We start from the raw sequence: 18153 nt of genomic DNA, 5'->3' as shown, positions 1-18153 counted from the left end.
CATCCGAACCCTCCAGATTATCATTAGTCGTAGATCTAAATTTGCTTAACTTCAACTGAACCAGTTTCTCACTCCGCGCGGGTATTGTGACATCTTTTGCGTTATACACGTAATTCTCTATACAACTGTCCTGGCGTTTAGCCACTCGGACAACCTCAGGTGTCGTAGTAGGGGCCTGTGCCTTTTCGTGGCGCGGCGCAACTACTTGCCTACCTGAATCGGGGACACTCTCACCCCTGTGCAACCGATTTAATCAAATGTCATTTCCAGACATACGGAGAACACCTTCCGTGATGTCTATCGATGCACTTCCCTCTTTCAGAATATCACAACCTAACACGGCTAAATACCCACGGGGTAGGTTACTCACAACAAAGTTCCCTTTCACCGGCACACCCGGCTTTAACATCAAAGTCACTTTTTGTCTGCCGTAAATCTTCAGAGTTCGTCCTGAAATTCCCCGGATAATCAAGTCAGGCTTTGTCATCGGAGCTACAGCGGCTCCACGTTTGATGAGCGACACCTGAGCACCGGTATCAATTAATATCTTTCCCTCGGCATTATCCACACGCCCCATGGCAACTAGTTCCTCGGCTAAATCTTTCACAACCGGAACTATTCGTATTTCTTTATCTACTCGGGCGGTTTCACGACTCTTAACTAAGGCTCCTACTCTAGGTTCACAAGTGTTCTTTCCAGTCGTTACATTTCTTTTCGTCGCCTTGGCCTGCGGTTGTGGCTCAGTTACTCTCGGGGACGGGTGGCGGCGACTCCACTGGCCCCTGTCCCGTTTCCCGACTGACTAGCACTAGGAGTGCTGTTTGGAAGTTTTACGCGACAATCCTTTTGTCTGTGCCCTGGCTTATTACATCGCCAGCACCTCAAGTCATTACTGGGTCTACTAAATCCCCTATTGTCCCGACACTCACGAGACGTGTGCCCCGGATTATGGCACCGATAACAAACAAGGTCAGTTTGAAAAACCTTCCGTTCATCTGTAGCGCGAGACGGATCTTTCGATTGCTTCAAAATGTGATCAATTGCCACCGATGTAGTGACGGCTTCTCGGATGTTAGTAGGGAATTTTAGTCTCGTCTGATCACCAACGTGTCCAATAAGACCTCGGGTAAAAGCATCCAAAGCTCTACGATCGGCTTCTTCCCTAAAGCCCCCCACACACTATCGAACATGTTGGTCGAGCAGTTGGGAACCCAACGTCTTGTCGAACATATTCGAGAGTGTGTGGGCTCCAACCCAACATGCGCGATGGTTTTGTTGGGTTGGATGCTGGGTACGACAGCACCACCCAACTCCAACCGCGCGCCTGTCATGTTGGGCTGTGTGTGGGGGAACTGTCGAGCGGCTCGACTGGCTAGACCTCAGTTTCCCTAGTGCAGTGGCGTAGTACTAGATTTGTTATTTGTTTTTTCGGAGCGAGGCCAGTTTCATAATGTCGTTTAACGATAATAAACCATTTTGGTGTGAGTTTATTGAACTTTATAGGGAGCAACGAGCTTTATGGGACATAAAAAGTAAAAATTATTCCAACAAAAATATCAGAAAAGAAGGATATTCCGTTCTCGTTGAAAAATGCAAGGAAGTTAATCCGGATTGCGACGAGAAATTTGTCAAATCCAAAATCGAAACCTTGAGGGCATCGTTCCGAAGAGAGCTGAAAAAGGTTGAAAAATCAAAGATTACCGGAAGTGGTCAGGATGATGTGTATGAACCATCTCTTTGGTATTTTGATTTACTGCTTTTCATAACAGACCAAGAGGTAGTCAGGAAAGGTGTATCTTCGATCGGCAAAAGATCCAGAAGTATTGCGTCCCTTGAAGAAGATGAAGAAGGAGTGGACGACGTGGAAGCGGAAACGCAGGACGAAATAACCAAAGTAAGTGTCAGTTTAATTGTTACCAATTTACTGTTTATTACTTTCCTTATTTTTACTTAGGATTGAGCGCTAGGTCATTATTTGGACAACACCTCGTACGGTTAAGTTAGATTACAATAAATTATATTAAAGTTAAAAACAGCACAAAACTAATTTATATATATAAACAGTATAACATTATGTCAATGATGTTTGAAAAATTCAACTTTATTCCTTAATTTCGTAGTACGTTGCAATAGACTATAATTTTGCCCCCAAGATAAAAACTATTTAATAATTATGATAAATAAATAATAATAAATAATTAGGATAAAACTCATATCCTTTGCGTGTTAATGTTGTGCAAGTTTTCTAACATTTATAGATATTCAGTCATTTAACTTAACCCCACAGAGGTGTAGCCTTGAGCATTGCTCATGGTGATGAATAAATGCGTATATTTCCTAGGAATTTCATCTGTTTTGGTTTGATGAAAAGCAATTTCATCTTCATTGCTTTTTTCCAAAGTTAGCGAATTAAAATATAAATAAGACACAGTTATGGTATCTAAACGAATTAGAAAAAATGTACAAAGTTCACCAATATTTAGTTATCAAATTGAAAAAGATAGGACTACATAGCAAAATCAACATATTTTATAATTTTTGTTGTTGTTAACTATATCATCGCACTTGTTTACACTCAATACCGAACTGTCAACGCTTATTAATCATTTTTTCTTGGAAATCAACACTTCCTTCGTTGTTATAGAAACTTTTATACCAACCTCGAACTGCATTGGCAATTGATTGTTCTCTGCCATCCCGCCTCATTCTTTTAAACCCAAGAAGTTCTTGCGTGTTCTGCCTCCACTCACCCTCATTTAACTGGCCTGCTGAAGTGTCCTCCCAATCCACACTACTTTGAGTTAGGTAGGTTGGACTTTTCTGGCGTAGAAAATTATGTAAAGTACAACACGCCAAAACAATGATTTCTGCCCTCTCTACACTAACATTCATTGTCGAAAGAAGGACTCTAAATCGAGTCGCTAAGATGCCAAACGCATTCTCCACCACTCTCCTAGCACGGCACATCCGATAGTTGAAAATCTTTTCGTCGTGGGTGATTCCTTTGTTTGGATAGGGCTTCATAAGATTTTCCTCCAGAGGAAAAGCTTCATCTCCAAGGAATGTAAAAGGGAGGCAAACGTCTCTCCTGTCATCAAAGCTTGTTGGTGACGGCAAGTGCAATTCCTTATTTTCCAGCAACTCTCCAAAATCAGTTTCCATAAGTACGCCACCATCGGATACTCTTCCATTAGTACCACAATTTACATAGATGAATTCATAATTAGCATTGACCACAGCAAAAAGAACAATGCTGTGGAACCCTTTGTAGTTGTAGTAGTATGACCCACTTTTCGGAGGTTGACGAATCGCTATGTGTTTTCCGTCTATAGCGCCGACACAGTTTTCAACTTGCCAGTACTTTTTGAAGTCCACAGCTATGTTCATCCAGTCCGATTCATTGCAAGGAAACTGCAAAAAGTAAACATAAAAGTTAAAATTATAATATATTAAAATTAACAATGTTATATTGAGGTAATATTGATTGACGTGCTGTTATATATAACTGTTTTAAACCCAGTTTTTGTGTTTTTTACAGGCTCAAGATGACGCATCTACAGGGATACACGCTGATATACGCCCATCACCATCAAGTACACCAGTAAGTCGCCCATCAGTATCAAGCAGGTCTAACCCAGGATCAACTACTCGAACAAACCGAAAAAAGATATCTGATTTTGAAAAGAAACAAGAACGATTTTTGGATACAGCTACGTCTGTCCTATGTAATCAGAATAAGTTCCGGGCTTTTGGAAACAACGTGGGCTTCCAACTGGAAGATATGGACCGTCAACAACAAGTAATTGCAGAAAAGCTTATATCTGATGTTTTGTTCCACGGTAAGTTAGGCAGTTTGAAAGCATCTGCGGCCATATTGACAGAACAACAGCCAACCCAACGGAATATACCATCACTTAACCATTTTATGGACACTAATCAAAACAACAATCCATATCCGTATAGGCCGGCTGACGCTGAATATTTCTTACAAGATCAAAATTATCAACATCAGACATTCAGTTTTGACCCATATTATGTGCAAAGCCAAATCAACCCTACTCAACATCAGGTACAACGACAACATCTACAACAACAAGTACAGCAAAAACATGTACAGCAACAAAAAGTAGATATTTCACCTCAAACTGTACGTTGTCCTAAGAATTTTTCTTTACCAGAACCTGCTCAAAGTCAAACGGCAGCAACTAAACCTACCGCAGGTCAAGCACTAGCGATTCAAGAAAAAACTGCTCAACAAGAAGTTCGGAATGAACTCAAACAGTATTTGAATCTACCCGGTGTCAGCGAGGACAATGTATAATAAGTTGCTTTTTCATCTTTGTTTGTTCGTTTTGTTTTATAATAGGCTATTACATTGACAACAGCATCTTCTGTTACAGCTTTTTTTTTTGTTATTTGATGACTTTAAATTTGATGTTTTTGAAAAGTTTATAAAAGATAGATTTGAAAATAAATTTTTTTTCTGAAATTATGTGTGTTTTTTTAGACCTAAAAAATAAGTAATAACGTAATAGGATAAATTTGAAGCAAAATAGGTTATTGTCGCTCTCGGAAGATGGTTATACTCATTTCGTACCCTCCTGCTTTATTCTCGCGCGACAATAACCAATTTTGCGCTCAAAAAACAATTGTGTAAATTATGGATTATAATAATGTAAGAAGAAAAGAGTGAGTTAAAACTAATTAACAAATATTTGTACTTACCTTTAAGAAATCTTCCTTTAGAACATCAAAAATAGCTGCACAAGTTTCTGGTATGATTTTTCCTAGTGCTTGCGGAGATATTGCACAACTAAACTTCAGATTCTCGTAGCTCCTACCACTGGCTAGAAACTGGAGAGTGGCTGCAAGACGTTCTTTTGCAGGAATTGAGGTTCTCAAAAGGCTATCTTCTTTTTCTATGTGCTCACACAGTCTTCCGAATAGATATTCAAAGCTTTCCTCGCTCATCCTTAGATAATTTTTGAAGTCTTGAGGCTCACTAATGGCAAGTTCAGCAAGAAGCGACATATGGCTAAACTTACTCCGGTCCAAAAACCATTTTTTAGACCACAAGCGTCGATCTTTTTTCTTCTTTTGTCGTTTCAGACAAAAAGCGCCAGCACAAACAGCTACACTTGTCTCGAAATCCATAATACAACTGACAAGACACCCAACCTGCTCGATCGCACGTTCGACAGTGTGGGGGTAAACGTCTAACTTGACAGGTTGGGCGTTGGGTACGACGCCAGGTCAGGTTGGGTGAAATGTTCGAAGGTGTGTGGGGGGCTTTAGTGCAGCATTAACTTCTGGATTTGCAGTGACTCGCACTCTTTTCATTTAATGTCCGCACTCGATCAGCAAAAGCTTCAATCGTTTCACCCCTCCGTTGCTGTATTACAGACAACTGCTGGAAGTAACAATCTTTCGGAGCTTTGTCACTAAACCGTTGTGTCAAAACTTCTTTAAATCCCGCATAAGTACTCAACCGGCCTTGATCCTCCGATCGAATAAAACTCAAGGCGGTTCCAGCCAATCTCAATTTAGCAACCCTTAATTTTTCGTCGTTTCCCCAATGACTTAATTCACCGACATTGTCGATACTCTCAAAGAAGTGGAGAACAGCCTCCGGCTTTCCTCCATCAAAGGGAGTGATCGAGCCTACCATGTCGAACGTAGGTCGTTCTGTATGACCTCGCAAAGTTTCCTCCAACATGGTGTTCAGGTGGTCACTTCGATCCAACCTAGCATGACCAAGAGTCTCCAACCGTTCAGTTACCGCATCAATGGCTTCCTGGAGGTCCATTTCTTGCCCTCCAATACTAACGCGACCAGCCATTGTCAATCAGTTCAGGCACACTTACTTTCAAAAAGTGGACAAGTCCCAACTTAGTTTTCCAAAAATAATTTTAAAAGATTTTTCTCAATTAAATAATTATGTGCTCTCTCCCGTTTGTGAAAAGTAATTAAAATCAAGAAATAATTTTAATTTATCGACTTGCAATCAATCAATCAACTTTCAATTCAGCTCTAATCAATCCACTTTTTGTCTAAGTCCTGAACACTAATCAAATACGAAGTTACACCACGATTTATTCTAAGTCAAGACAACCTACTATGTCTGAGCAAAGAATAATTCCAATATTTCAATATTTACTTTTCCTTCAAATTACCCAAAAATATTTAAAATACCTTTTAACTATCACTCAATTCATCATACAATTCATCACGAATGTCGAAACCTATTCCACAAAATGTAATCTTCTTTCTTCGTGCCTGTAAATAAACTTAGCAAACTAACTCAATCAGGGTTTGCTGGTTCCACCACGGACGAGAGGAAGAATTTAAAACACAATAAAAAAAAATCAAAAGTCAAAACTTTAAAGTTAACCAAAAGTTTAAAGTTTAATTACAATTTAACTATCATCAGATGAACAAGTTCCCAAAGTTTCAACAAAATATAACCAAGTCCAACTTTAATTTTTCAAAAATATTTAAATTTATAATTTATTTCACTTTCCTTTAACCCGCCGTTAGTCCCCCTGTGAGAATAATTCTCACATTTTCGTATTTTTCAGCAGGCTGCGCATTCTATTGGTCATAGGTTCAAATCGTTCTAGGAGTTCCTCACTCTGTATACTAGGAGCGCTATGGTAGCTCAAACAAAACTTTATTGGATGCCGGTTGTCTGGTAGAGGGGGGTAGACCTGCCCATGTCGCGTCAGTGAGGAGAATCTTCTACTCGGGACTAGTCGCGTCACTGTTGTTGTGAGTTTTATCCTCTACACCCGACTAACCGCGTGACATTTTTATTTTATTTTTTTGGTTTAAGTGACATTATTTTACTTGCTTGATTTACATTAGTTTTTACATTAGATATAAGTTTTCAATATGGATAAAGACAGTCAGTTGTTGAGTTGGTTGAACAATACAGACGATGCTGATGATTCAGAGGACTCTGATGGACCCAGTGAACATGACGATGATGATCGTCACTCAGAAGTATCTTGCTCTGATGTAGAAAACTCAGATGAGGTTGATAATGATGTTTATATGGTTCCTGATATACCTGTTTCAACACCTGAACCAAATCAAGATTGTGGCACTTTTATTGCCATTGATGAACAATTTGGTTTACAAAATGATCTGCTACCCATAAATCATGTTGAGCCTTTACAGCCAGTTAGCTTCCAGAATGATATTCATGATTTGGAAACCAATGAGTATACTGTACTTGAACCAGGGCCTCCTTCCTCATGTCAAAGTGAGCTAACTGGGAGTAACCAAATTGGAATTGGTAGGCCTAGTGATTTTTCGAGTCAAGCTCGAGGGCGAGGTGTTGCTCGTGGACGAGTAACTAAGAGACGTGACCATGCTCCTGTTCGGTCACATGGCACAAGAGGTCGGACTGCTGTGCGAGGCCCTGGTGCTGTACGACGAGATACTCGTGGTCGAGGAAGTAGTAGCAGTCAACCTGTCAGTCGTGAATGCCCTCAGAATTGTTACATTGGGAAAAAAACTAACGTCATTTGGAATAAGTTTCATACCTCGAACACTACCAAAGCTCGCCCTCAAAACATCGTGACGAAATTACCTGGAGTGACAGGAGTAGCCCGTGAGTGTAAAACTATAGTAGGTTGTTGGAAACTTTTTTCCCTGATTCTATGTTGCAGGATATTGTGAAATACACTAATCAAAAGCTTTCCAAAATGAGTCAAAAATATACTCGAGGAGAACAAGACTGCCGACTTACAGATGTGACAGAAATATCTGCTTTTTTCGGGCTCTTATATATATTAGGGGTCAAGAAAAACAACCATATTCATTTGGATGAACTCTGGACAGTTGATGGAACAGCGCCAGAAATTTTCATTGCTACTATGTCACAGAGAAGATTCCGTTTGCTATCACAGGCCCTAAGATTTGATGATGGAAATACTCGTGCTGCAAGGAAAAAGTTAGATAACTTAGCACCGATTCGAGAGTTATTTGATTCATTTGTAAAAACTTGTGGAGAAAGCTACAGTGTTGGCGAGAATGTTACTATCAACGAAATGATGGAGCCGTTTAGGGGCCGTTGCAAATTTCGTATTTACATGAAAAGTAAGCCCTGCAAATACGGTATAAAAATTTATGCAACCGTTGACTCCGCAACTTTTTACACAGCTTACATGGAGATCTACCCCGGCAAGCAGCCCAAGGACAGTCCTTTTACAATGGACAATGATGCAGCAAGTGTGGTGAAACGTTGCATTTCTATAATAAATAAAACAGGACGAAATGTAATTACAATGGATAATTTTTTCACGTCAGTACCTCTGGCAAATGACCTTTACGTCAACCACAGACTAACAGTAGTAGGAACGTTACGTAAAGACAAACGTGAAATTCCTGCAGAACTACTTGATGTTACTGGAAGGCGTAACTGCTCTTCTATTTTTGCTTTTTCCAGGCCACCAAATTACTGTTCAATGGTATCCTATAAGCCTAGCACTAAAAATAATAAGCTAGTTCTTCTTTTGTCCACGCTTCATGATGATGACAAAATTGATGAAAAAAGTGGAAATGACATGAAACCCGAAATAATCACATATTATAATGCAACTAAAGGTGGAGTAGATGTGGTAGACCGGCTGAAGACAGAATACTGTGTATCTAGAATTAGCAGAAGATGGCCGTTTACGGTTTTCAATGGACTTTTGAATGTTGGTGCTGTCAATGCGTGTATAATTTTCAAAGCAAACACGAACTCTGAAATGGCAAGAAGACAATTTCTTATGGAACTCGGCAAGGATTTGATCCAGGCCCGTAGCTAGGCTGGGGCAACCGGGGCATTGCCCCGGGGCAGTTTGCACTTTTAGTTCACCTTACTCCCCCATCCCCAACAGTAATAAACTCGTCCTGACGTCGACGTGACGTAGACGGCTCCGTCTGCCGACTGCCTCTGCCACAGCTGACAGAAGACAGTGAGAGTGACTACGACTAGTGAGCTAGTGACAGACAGCCCGGATAAGGTTATGTTATGTTTATGGTAAACTAACACCAAAAACTGACGTTTTGGCGTTCGTCCGTTACTCGTTTGTTACGGTGTTAAAGTGTTATACAATTTGTATTCTTATTCTTGTATTTGTTAAAATGAAAAGAAGCTATCAAAGTGGGGCAAAGAAAAGGCAAGACAAGAAGAAAAGAGAAGAGGATGCTTCAAAGTGTTCTTCCACCCTATCTGCTTGGTTATGTCCTACTACTAGTACTACTACAACTAAAAGTACTAATGTCACATCTACATCTAGTACTGAAACTAGACCAATAATTGGTGAGTGGTTTGAATTTAGATACGGTATTTAGGCCTAATTAATTAGCTTGGCCAATAACTATATAATTAATATCTTAAAATTTAACTATGTTAAAATTAACTGTGTTAAAATTTAACTAGAGTTTGGATGTTTGATTGAGTTTAGACCACTGTGTCTGACTCAGACTGCAATCTATTCTAATCTAATAAGCAATGTTTGTTTGTGAATTTATCACTAGTCATATATATATATATATATATATATATATATATATATATATATATATATATATATATATATATATATCGTATGGGGGACAAAGGCAGCTATCCATAAATAAATAAATTGAAATCACTAGTCATATATAGGCTACATATTACCTACTATTGTGTAGTGATCATTTAATTTTTTATGTGATTTTTATGATTCCTTTGGTTTCTACTTCTTTCTGTGTAGGTATTTTATTTGTTTATACATGCACAGCAGCACAGCATGAATATCTATCATAGTAATTTTATATCTTTTTGTGATAATATGATGTAAAAAATGCACCACACTCGCTTGCACATTCATTATTTATGAGGCCATGTATCTACTCTTTTTATATTTTTTTATATTTTTTTTTATATATTTTTATATATTTTATTATATCTTTACAATGTTATTAAAATTGGCTTTAAATTATATGTTATATGTAACTTAATGTTATTTTGACTTGCTATTTTTTATTGCAGCCTCAGTCCCAGGAAATGAGATTGAAGAGGAAGTTACAGCTCAAGATAACGCTGAAGAAAGTATTGATGAAGAAGTAACATGCCTAGGGCTAGGGCATCAACAAGAAAATTGTGCCAAACCTCCAACAAGTCCTACGTCAAGCAGTGAACTGATCGGCGTAAATGATCAAGTAAGTAGACATGCCAAGTACAGAATACTTATATTATATTTTTCAACATAACAACATATGCTGTTTTATCGCCCTAAACATGGAATCCCTACGATAAAATATTCCATGGTTACATGGAAGTAAACAGTATTACTTCCATGTAAACATGGAATTACAGTAAGTCCCTATTGTTATGATCATGTTTGTAAGAAAAAAATACTAATGCATTGCAATCTACTTACAGGTGGAATGTAGCCGGACGAATAAAATTAATGAAACTTGTTTAAACACCGGAGAACCCCATTTTCCAGACCAGATCATCGATCCAGAGGTGAAAAAACGAATTATTGAATTAGGACTAGGACCCTATCAACCAGTTGGCCCATTTCCATATGATGGAAAACAAGGTAGGTCCTTTTCAGAAAATTATTTTACCCTGAAGTCAAAGTCTGGGCTCAAACTGAAAAGAACTTGGTTGTGCTATTCGTCCAAATTGGATTGTGTTTATTGCCAACCTTGCTGGTTGTTTCCCCAGAAAGGACCTGTAGGAGGATGGGATTCAGGATTAAGGGACTGGAAACATTTGTCTGATCGCATAAAGACACATGAGAATTCACAGCACCATGCTGATTCCTGCTTGGTTTATGAGCAATGGCGACGTCATGGCTCAATAGACGATGCACTAGAAAAAGGTTTGAAGGAGGAGCGGAATTTTTGGAGGAAAGTTTTGAAGAGGGTCTTAGATGTCTCCCTAATGTTGGCAACATGCAACCTTCCTTTTCGTGGAGACAGTTGGCATATCACTGATAGAAATAAAGGTAATTTTCTATCATTGATTGAATTGCTGTCAAAATATGACACTATCCTAGAAGATCTAATTACAAGGCCAAGTGGTACTGTTAATTATCTCAGTCCAACAATTCAGAATGAAATTATTTCTCTGATGGCTAGTGAAGTGCTTAGTGGAATTAAAGAAGAGCTTTTGAGTGCGCCTTTTTTCTCCATAATTTACGACACAACACAAGATGTAAGTAAAGTAGATCAGCTAAGCGAAGTTTTTCGCTATGTAAAGATTGACCATGACCAACTCGGAAAACCTTGTGAGTTGAGAATTTGTGAAACGTTTACATCTTTCACAGCAGTTACTGACCAAACCGCTTCGGGGCTAGAAGACGTCATCATAAAATCAATTTCAGAAAAAGGCCTTGACATAACAAAATGCAGAGGACAAGGATACGATGGTGCATCGGTCATGAGTGGTGTGTATAATGGAGTACAAAAGAGAATCCAAGAACTTGCACCCCATGCCTATTTCATTCACTGTGCCAGCCATAATTTGAATCTGGTTCTTAAAGATGCCGTTGAATGCAATCGAGAAATAGCACAATTTTTTGAGACGGTGCAAAATATTTACAGTTTTTTTGGCCACAGCATTGTTCGGTAGCAAGAACTAAAAGTCGTTTCTGGTTGTACAGAGAATCCGAAGGCTCCTGTTCCTAAAGACAAGGTAACATTAAAGACTTTAAACCCTACACGTTGGGCAGGGAGATATGAAGCTGTGTACGCTTTAAAGGAAAGGTTCGGTGATGTAATGAAAGCCTTAAATAAAATAATTTTGACAAGCAAAAAGCCAAAGGAAAGGAATGAAGCTGAGGGGCTCAAAAAAAGGTTAGAATCTTTTAGTTTTGTTTTGCTCTTGACTGTCCAGTGCAAAATATTAGGGGAAATAAACATTGCCTCAAAATCCTTGCAAACGGAATCTATTGATTTAATGACAGCGTACGATCTCCTAGGCAATGCTTTATTGAAAGTAACCGAACTTCGTTGGTCCTTTGAAGAAGTCTGTAGTGAAGCAGAAGAAGTATGTTCAAAATGGGGGATTACGATTACCCATGAATTTATTGGCCAACGTGCAAGAAAGGTAAAAAAGCACTTTGATGAACTTTGTGAAGACCAAAGACTGACAAATCCTAAAAGCAATTTCAGAGTGACAATATTCTTCCCAATGGTTGATACTATAGTGTCACAAATTGACAACCGTTTTAAAGGCATGAAGCAAGTGATTGATGCCTATAAAATTGTTCACCCTTCTTTCCTGGCCTCATGTTCAGATGAAGAACTGCGTTGTGAAGCTGATAATTTTGTAAGCAGATTTTCAGATGATGTAACGCCATTGTTCAAAGCTCAGATTTTATCAGTAAGGAATGCTTTTCAATCCAAATTAAAGGATTTCAAAGAAGTTGCAAATCTCCTACTCATTGAAAACAGTTCCCTAGCATCAACCTACCCGAATGTACTAACAGCATGCTTTATGTACCTCACAGTCCCTGTGACAGTAGCCAAAGCAGAGAGATCATTCTCAAAATTAAAACTCATCAAAAACTACCTGCGAAGCTCCATGTCCCAACAACGTCTCACTGATTTGGCTCTTTTGTCTATTGAAAATGACAGAGCCCGAAAAATAGATTTTGACCGAATTATTGATGTTTTTTGCTAGTGTCAAGTCAAGAAGAAAGTCTTTTTAGTAAGTTTCAGTTGCATTCTCACTATCAAACTAGTTGGGCAATTTTAAACTTGAGAATGAGTGGGTATTACCACCATTGATCATATATAATTAATGGTATTACCAGTATTACCATAAACACCATAAATAAATATACAATTTATTGTGTATTCAAAGGTATTACATAATTAATGATATTACTTGTATGTTTATCTACTAAACTACATTGCTTGGATGTAGGCCTAAGAAGAGACTAAAAAGTTTTAAGACATCAGCACTTATGTCTTTATTTATTTATTATCTATTGTGAATAAAATTTGAAAAAATAATTATGTTTTTCATTTTCCTTTCAGCACTATAAATAGAATACCAATCACAATGGTAAGCTGAAAAAATAATGGCTCTAAAAACCAAACTAATGGCACCAGGGCCAGGAGTCATACAAATTTGCATATAAAATCATTACCAGTTTATGACTTACCGTAGAAATTTGTAAACATAGTTTAAGCAAACAATTAAGTATTATAGATTTAATAAGAAAAAAAGGTAATAATAATAATAATAATAGGATAATAATAAAAAAATGCACATAAATTCTAAGCCTAAAGATCCAATTACTGTATGCTTATATCTATTAATTAAAAAAAGTGCGAAATATATAACAAAGGGGGGCCCCGAATGGACTTTCTGCCCCGGGGCCTCCAAGGGCCTAGCTACGGGCCTGATTTGATCAAAAATCTTCTTTTGAGAAGAGTTGAAATAAAAACACTGTCGATCCCAACGAGACAAAAAATTAAAAACTGTCTTGGTAAACATGAAGAAGCCAATATTAGGAACCCAGCTGAACACACTTGTGCACAGGAACCTGGGAAACCCCCGAAATGTGCCTATTGCCCAAAAAGAAAAAACCGTTATACGAAGAATACTTGCGGAGAGTGTCAAGCACCCATTTGTAAAGAACATGTTGCTACCACTGTCTTAGTGTGCTCAGAATGTGCCAACAAAGAAGACTAAGTACGAAGTTAAGTGTTCTGGAAGAAAGAAAACAAAGACTTTTTCATATAACAGTAGGTATATCATTATTTCACTTACAAAAAAAAAAACTTAACTAAACTCATGTTTAATATGGCGAACTTTTATTTTATGTATTAATAAACTCTCTCTTAACTGTAAATGTGTTTTTACTCTACCTTGTTTAGCTTAAATATTATACTAGGGGTTGTAGTAAATGCATTTACATTTACAAACGACTAAAAAATTAAGAAAACAAAGGTTTTTTACAATAATAGCATGAGTGAATCAACCTTTTTTGTGTAAAAAGTGACTTTATTATGTTTATTATTTAAATATTAAGTAATAATGTCAGTTTTGTTAACAATATAGAGAATATTAAACAAAGTATTTGAAAAAACAGGGTGTGAGAAAACTTCTCCACAGCCGACTAACGGCGTTACAAAGCTTTACGGGACTAACGGCGGGTTAATGACTACTACCCCTTATCTTCCTTCTCTCACAACGTGGTTAGCCTCCTGCCCTGTACCGGTACCTTTGAGTTAGCCTAACCAAGTCAGAAAGGTTAGGTTATCAACTAATTTGTATAATTAAGTTAGTTTTAGAAGCAGTTAATTTAGGTTAATCAGGTTCTAACTATCAGTTAAATCAGTACATTAAAACCTTAGAGTGTACGTTTATTTTTGATCAATATTACGTATAAGAATTGAATTACTGAGGGACTAGTCCAATCAAAACAAAGTACTACCGAATAACTACTCAATTATTCACAACTACCGAAATAACGATTGTCGAGATTCAAGTAATCGACAACCGAATGCCTAACAAAGAATATAACTAGTTAGTAATGTCGAATGGAATTGTGGGAGCTTACAACAAGTATGGCGGACTAATGCGTCTATTGTTCTTAGCCAATATGGCGTCTCTATTAAAAGTATTACTTTAAAATTCAATAAAAATTATAAAAATTAATCAAAAAAAGTTTTCAATTAGTTTTAAATTTAAAGCATTAAATTACCTTTGACTTAGTCACCTCGTGATTTCAACAATTTCAAATATTACGTTTTATAGACAGTTTCTAGGTTAGCATTATTCTACGGGCAGAATAAAAATTACTTACCCATCATCCTTGTCCCGGCTTCTTGCACCAACTTTTCGATTTCTTCAACGAAACAAAGAAACACTAATTTATTTTTAGAAAGACTAACCAAATGACAGAACTATACCCCACAGAACTCAACCAACTGCAGAACCCCACACCTGACACCAAATATGTGGCGTGACGACCACACGTAATTTAATTTAAAAAGTTCTCGGGTTCTAATTCGGACACGGTGATGGAAACTAGCCCAGGTTGCTGAAATAAAAATTCTCTCCTCGGTTGGCCAAATAAAACAATTTAGTTTATTGCGAAAACAATTTGAATTTTATTGCATAATTTAGAATCAGTTGAACAATTACAAATTTAGAACGGGAGAGAGAGCGATTTCACGCGAGCTTGACGCGTTCAAAACCCTGGCACGACTGCGACTCAGAACAACGAACTCCAGGGAGCAGCGTTGTTCCAGACGCTACCTCAGCAAATTCCTGCCTGTTTACCACCCAGTAACTGCGCAGCTGCTCTGGGTATGGAAAGTTACCAGGCTTACTGCTGACAGACTTGGACTTACAATTGATGTGCTGAATTAAAATATATATCTTCCCCACCTGCACTGCTTAACCTAATAAGTCTGGCTGCATATATTCATTACTCGTTACTACAATTAAATGTTATGCTGAATAAAAATAAAATATATTACTGATAATTTAATATTTTAAATTGGCTGATTAAGACCGCATACGATGTTACCGGTCTGGTCTTAGAACTATATGCTGGGGTCGTCACAGCGGCACCATGTAAAACCAGAAGATTGGAAAATCAATATATCTAAAACAGGAAGAAAATTAGGACAAGAATATTTAGGAAAAAAGAAGCTTAACACTTTCACTGCCGCCTCCTAATTTTGACAACTTTCTTACACTGCCGCCCATTTTTAACGATTTTTAAATATATATAATTTTTTAACTAATTATAAGAAAACCATAGGACTTACATTTTTTTAAAGCTAAGTTCTTCCTCTTTCTACACAGATGCTCATGCATAAATATTTTCAAACAGAAAGTCTTGGTTGAAAACTTAAAAACATAACGTTTTTTTGTAAAAAATAAAAAGTTGACCAAAAAACATCACCATGTACTAGTCTGTAGCATAATATATTTTTTATTATTTTTTTCTGTATTTAGAATTGTCATTACTAACACTATAGCTACACATGTTTACAATTAAAATTTACTTATGCTGAAATATTTTTTTTAGTGTGGAAAGTCTTGAATAATAAAAAATAAAAAAATAAAAAATAAATAAAATAAAATAAACAATAAACTGTAAAATTCTGTAATAAACCAATTATTTACAAAACACAAGAATAAATGTTTTTATTACTAATTTGCTTATATTTGTTATTTGAGTAAAAATACAATGTCAACAAACTTACTTGCATCTCCAAGAAGTCCATCAGTAGTAAAATCGGGATCATTATCTGTGTCATCTTGGAATAAATCATCACTTTCACTGTCACTTGAACATCTGAGTAACTCTTCTAGAACTTGATTGTCTTCAATACTGTTACGATTCATTGTATTTACTCACAAAACAATCATAAACAAACGTAATAGCAAGCAAAACAATAACGACGCAGACGACGAACTACGGTAGCAGAACGACAACAAATAGCCGACGCCCGACGCGAAGCGGTAAACAAACCACTTTTTTTCCGATGTTACAGATGACTGCCAACAACATTTCATAGATTATAATACATAGAGTAAGAAACAAAAACATCGAATTAGCGAATGACTATCAATGCCGAATTTCATAGTCGTTTAAATGAGTTTTTATTACTGTAAAAGTCGGCGCCGTCAAATGACGTTGTCGGCAGTCTATAGAACTCCTTGCGCGACGTCAAATTACGTTGTCGGCAGTGAAAGTGTTAATGATGGAAAGTGGAAGTATGACATAAAAAAAACACCAAGAGAAATGAAGCCTAGATGTTTATGCAAAAGTAAGAAAAACGGGCAAATACAGTGCTATTCAATTACAGAAAATGACAGAAAACGAAATTTTGATGAGTTTTGGAGCCTAGATTGGCAAGCGAAAAAGATTTTTGTTCAGTTCTTAACAAAAAAGACAGCAACTGTACGACCAAGAAATAGAAAAGAAGTTGACGAGAACAAAAGAAAGTTTTCAAGTATGTATTTTCTAAAAAAAATAAATTCTACAGTTCGTGTTTGTAAAACACTTTTTTTAAACACTTTAGCTATTGGATCTTGGACAGCACAAAATTGGCAAAAGGCGCCTAATGAAGACTCAGAAGATGGTAACATTGATGAGCCAGAAGATGGAATCTTTTACGGCAGGGATCAAGAGAATGACAAAGTAAAAAGTTTCAAGGCCAAAGAAAACAAGAAAATCGAAAGAAATTGAAAATCTGGAAGACTTCTTCTCAACATTGCCAAAAGTTGAGTCGCATTACTGCAGACAGTCATCTAAAAAATTATATGTCGAGCCTAATTGGACATCAAAGAGGGAATTGTATATGTTCTACAAGAGTGATTGGTGCCAAAAGAAAAATGTAGGCCCAGTTTCTATTTGTACCTTTTCCAATAAATTTGATGATAATAATCTGGGATTATTTCGGCCAAAAAAAGATTTATGTGACAGATGTGAGTCTTTTAAAACAGGAAACTTAGAGGTGGCAAAATATGAAGCTCACATTATAAGAAAAGAAGAGAGTAGAATAGAAAAGGAAGAAGACAAAAAGAACAGTAAATATCTTACTTTTACCATGGACTTACAATCACTATTGATGAGTCCCAAATCAAATGTTTCATCTTTATACTACAAAATGAAACTATCCATTCACAACCTAACCTTTTTTAATTTAGAGACAAAGGATGGCTTCTGCTTCCTTTGGAATGAATCAGAAGGAAGCTTATCATCAAATGAATTTGCAAGTATTACATCAAGCTTTGTTCTCTCGCTCCTTCCTTTGCCAGAAGGTAAGGAGAAGATAATCCTATACAGTGACGGCTGCTCATATCAGAACCGGAGCACTAATATATCAAATGCCTTCCTCCACATTGCAGTTAAGAAGCAAATTGTCATAGAACAAAAGTACCTCGAAGTTGGCCATACGCAAATGGAGGCTGACTCCATCCACTCTACGATCGAGCGAAGGCTACGACATAAAAACATCAACGTGCCAGCGGAGTATATTGCAGTGGTCAAGGAGGCTCGAATAGCTCAACCGTACTCCGTAGAGTACATTGAACATGGATTTTTCAAGTCCTTTGATGAACATTTGTTCTATAAAAGTTTCCGACCAGGAGTGGGCACAGGATCATCCTGTGTTACTGATATAAGA

General features: G+C 37.2%; 2 protein-coding genes across 2 annotated transcripts; one reads left to right on the top strand and one right to left on the bottom strand.

Moving 5' to 3' along the window:
* Positions 1-2391: 2391 nt before the first annotated feature.
* Positions 2392-5284, bottom strand: LOC124370152 (putative nuclease HARBI1). Its single transcript, XM_046828443.1, has 2 exons — positions 4726-5284; positions 2392-3411 (listed from the first exon to the last, which is right to left on the bottom strand). The coding sequence occupies exons 1-2, from the start codon at positions 5152-5154 to the stop codon at positions 2590-2592; spliced, it is 1251 nt and encodes a 416-aa protein (XP_046684399.1). The 5' UTR covers positions 5155-5284; the 3' UTR covers positions 2392-2589.
* Positions 5285-9035: 3751 nt separating this feature from the next.
* On the top strand, positions 9036-17213 carry LOC124370160. Its single transcript, XM_046828453.1, has 4 exons — positions 9036-9313; positions 10028-10197; positions 10421-10994; positions 17065-17213. The coding sequence occupies exons 1-4, from the start codon at positions 9136-9138 to the stop codon at positions 17211-17213; spliced, it is 1071 nt and encodes a 356-aa protein (XP_046684409.1). The 5' UTR covers positions 9036-9135.
* Positions 17214-18153: the final 940 nt, after the last annotated feature.

This window comes from Homalodisca vitripennis, unplaced genomic scaffold (genome assembly GCF_021130785.1).
Source record: "Homalodisca vitripennis isolate AUS2020 unplaced genomic scaffold, UT_GWSS_2.1 ScUCBcl_23;HRSCAF=586, whole genome shotgun sequence".
Lineage (NCBI taxonomy): Eukaryota > Metazoa > Arthropoda > Insecta > Hemiptera > Cicadellidae > Homalodisca > Homalodisca vitripennis.
Note: the sequence above shows the minus strand (reverse complement) of the source record. Positions and strands in the feature narration are given on the sequence as shown.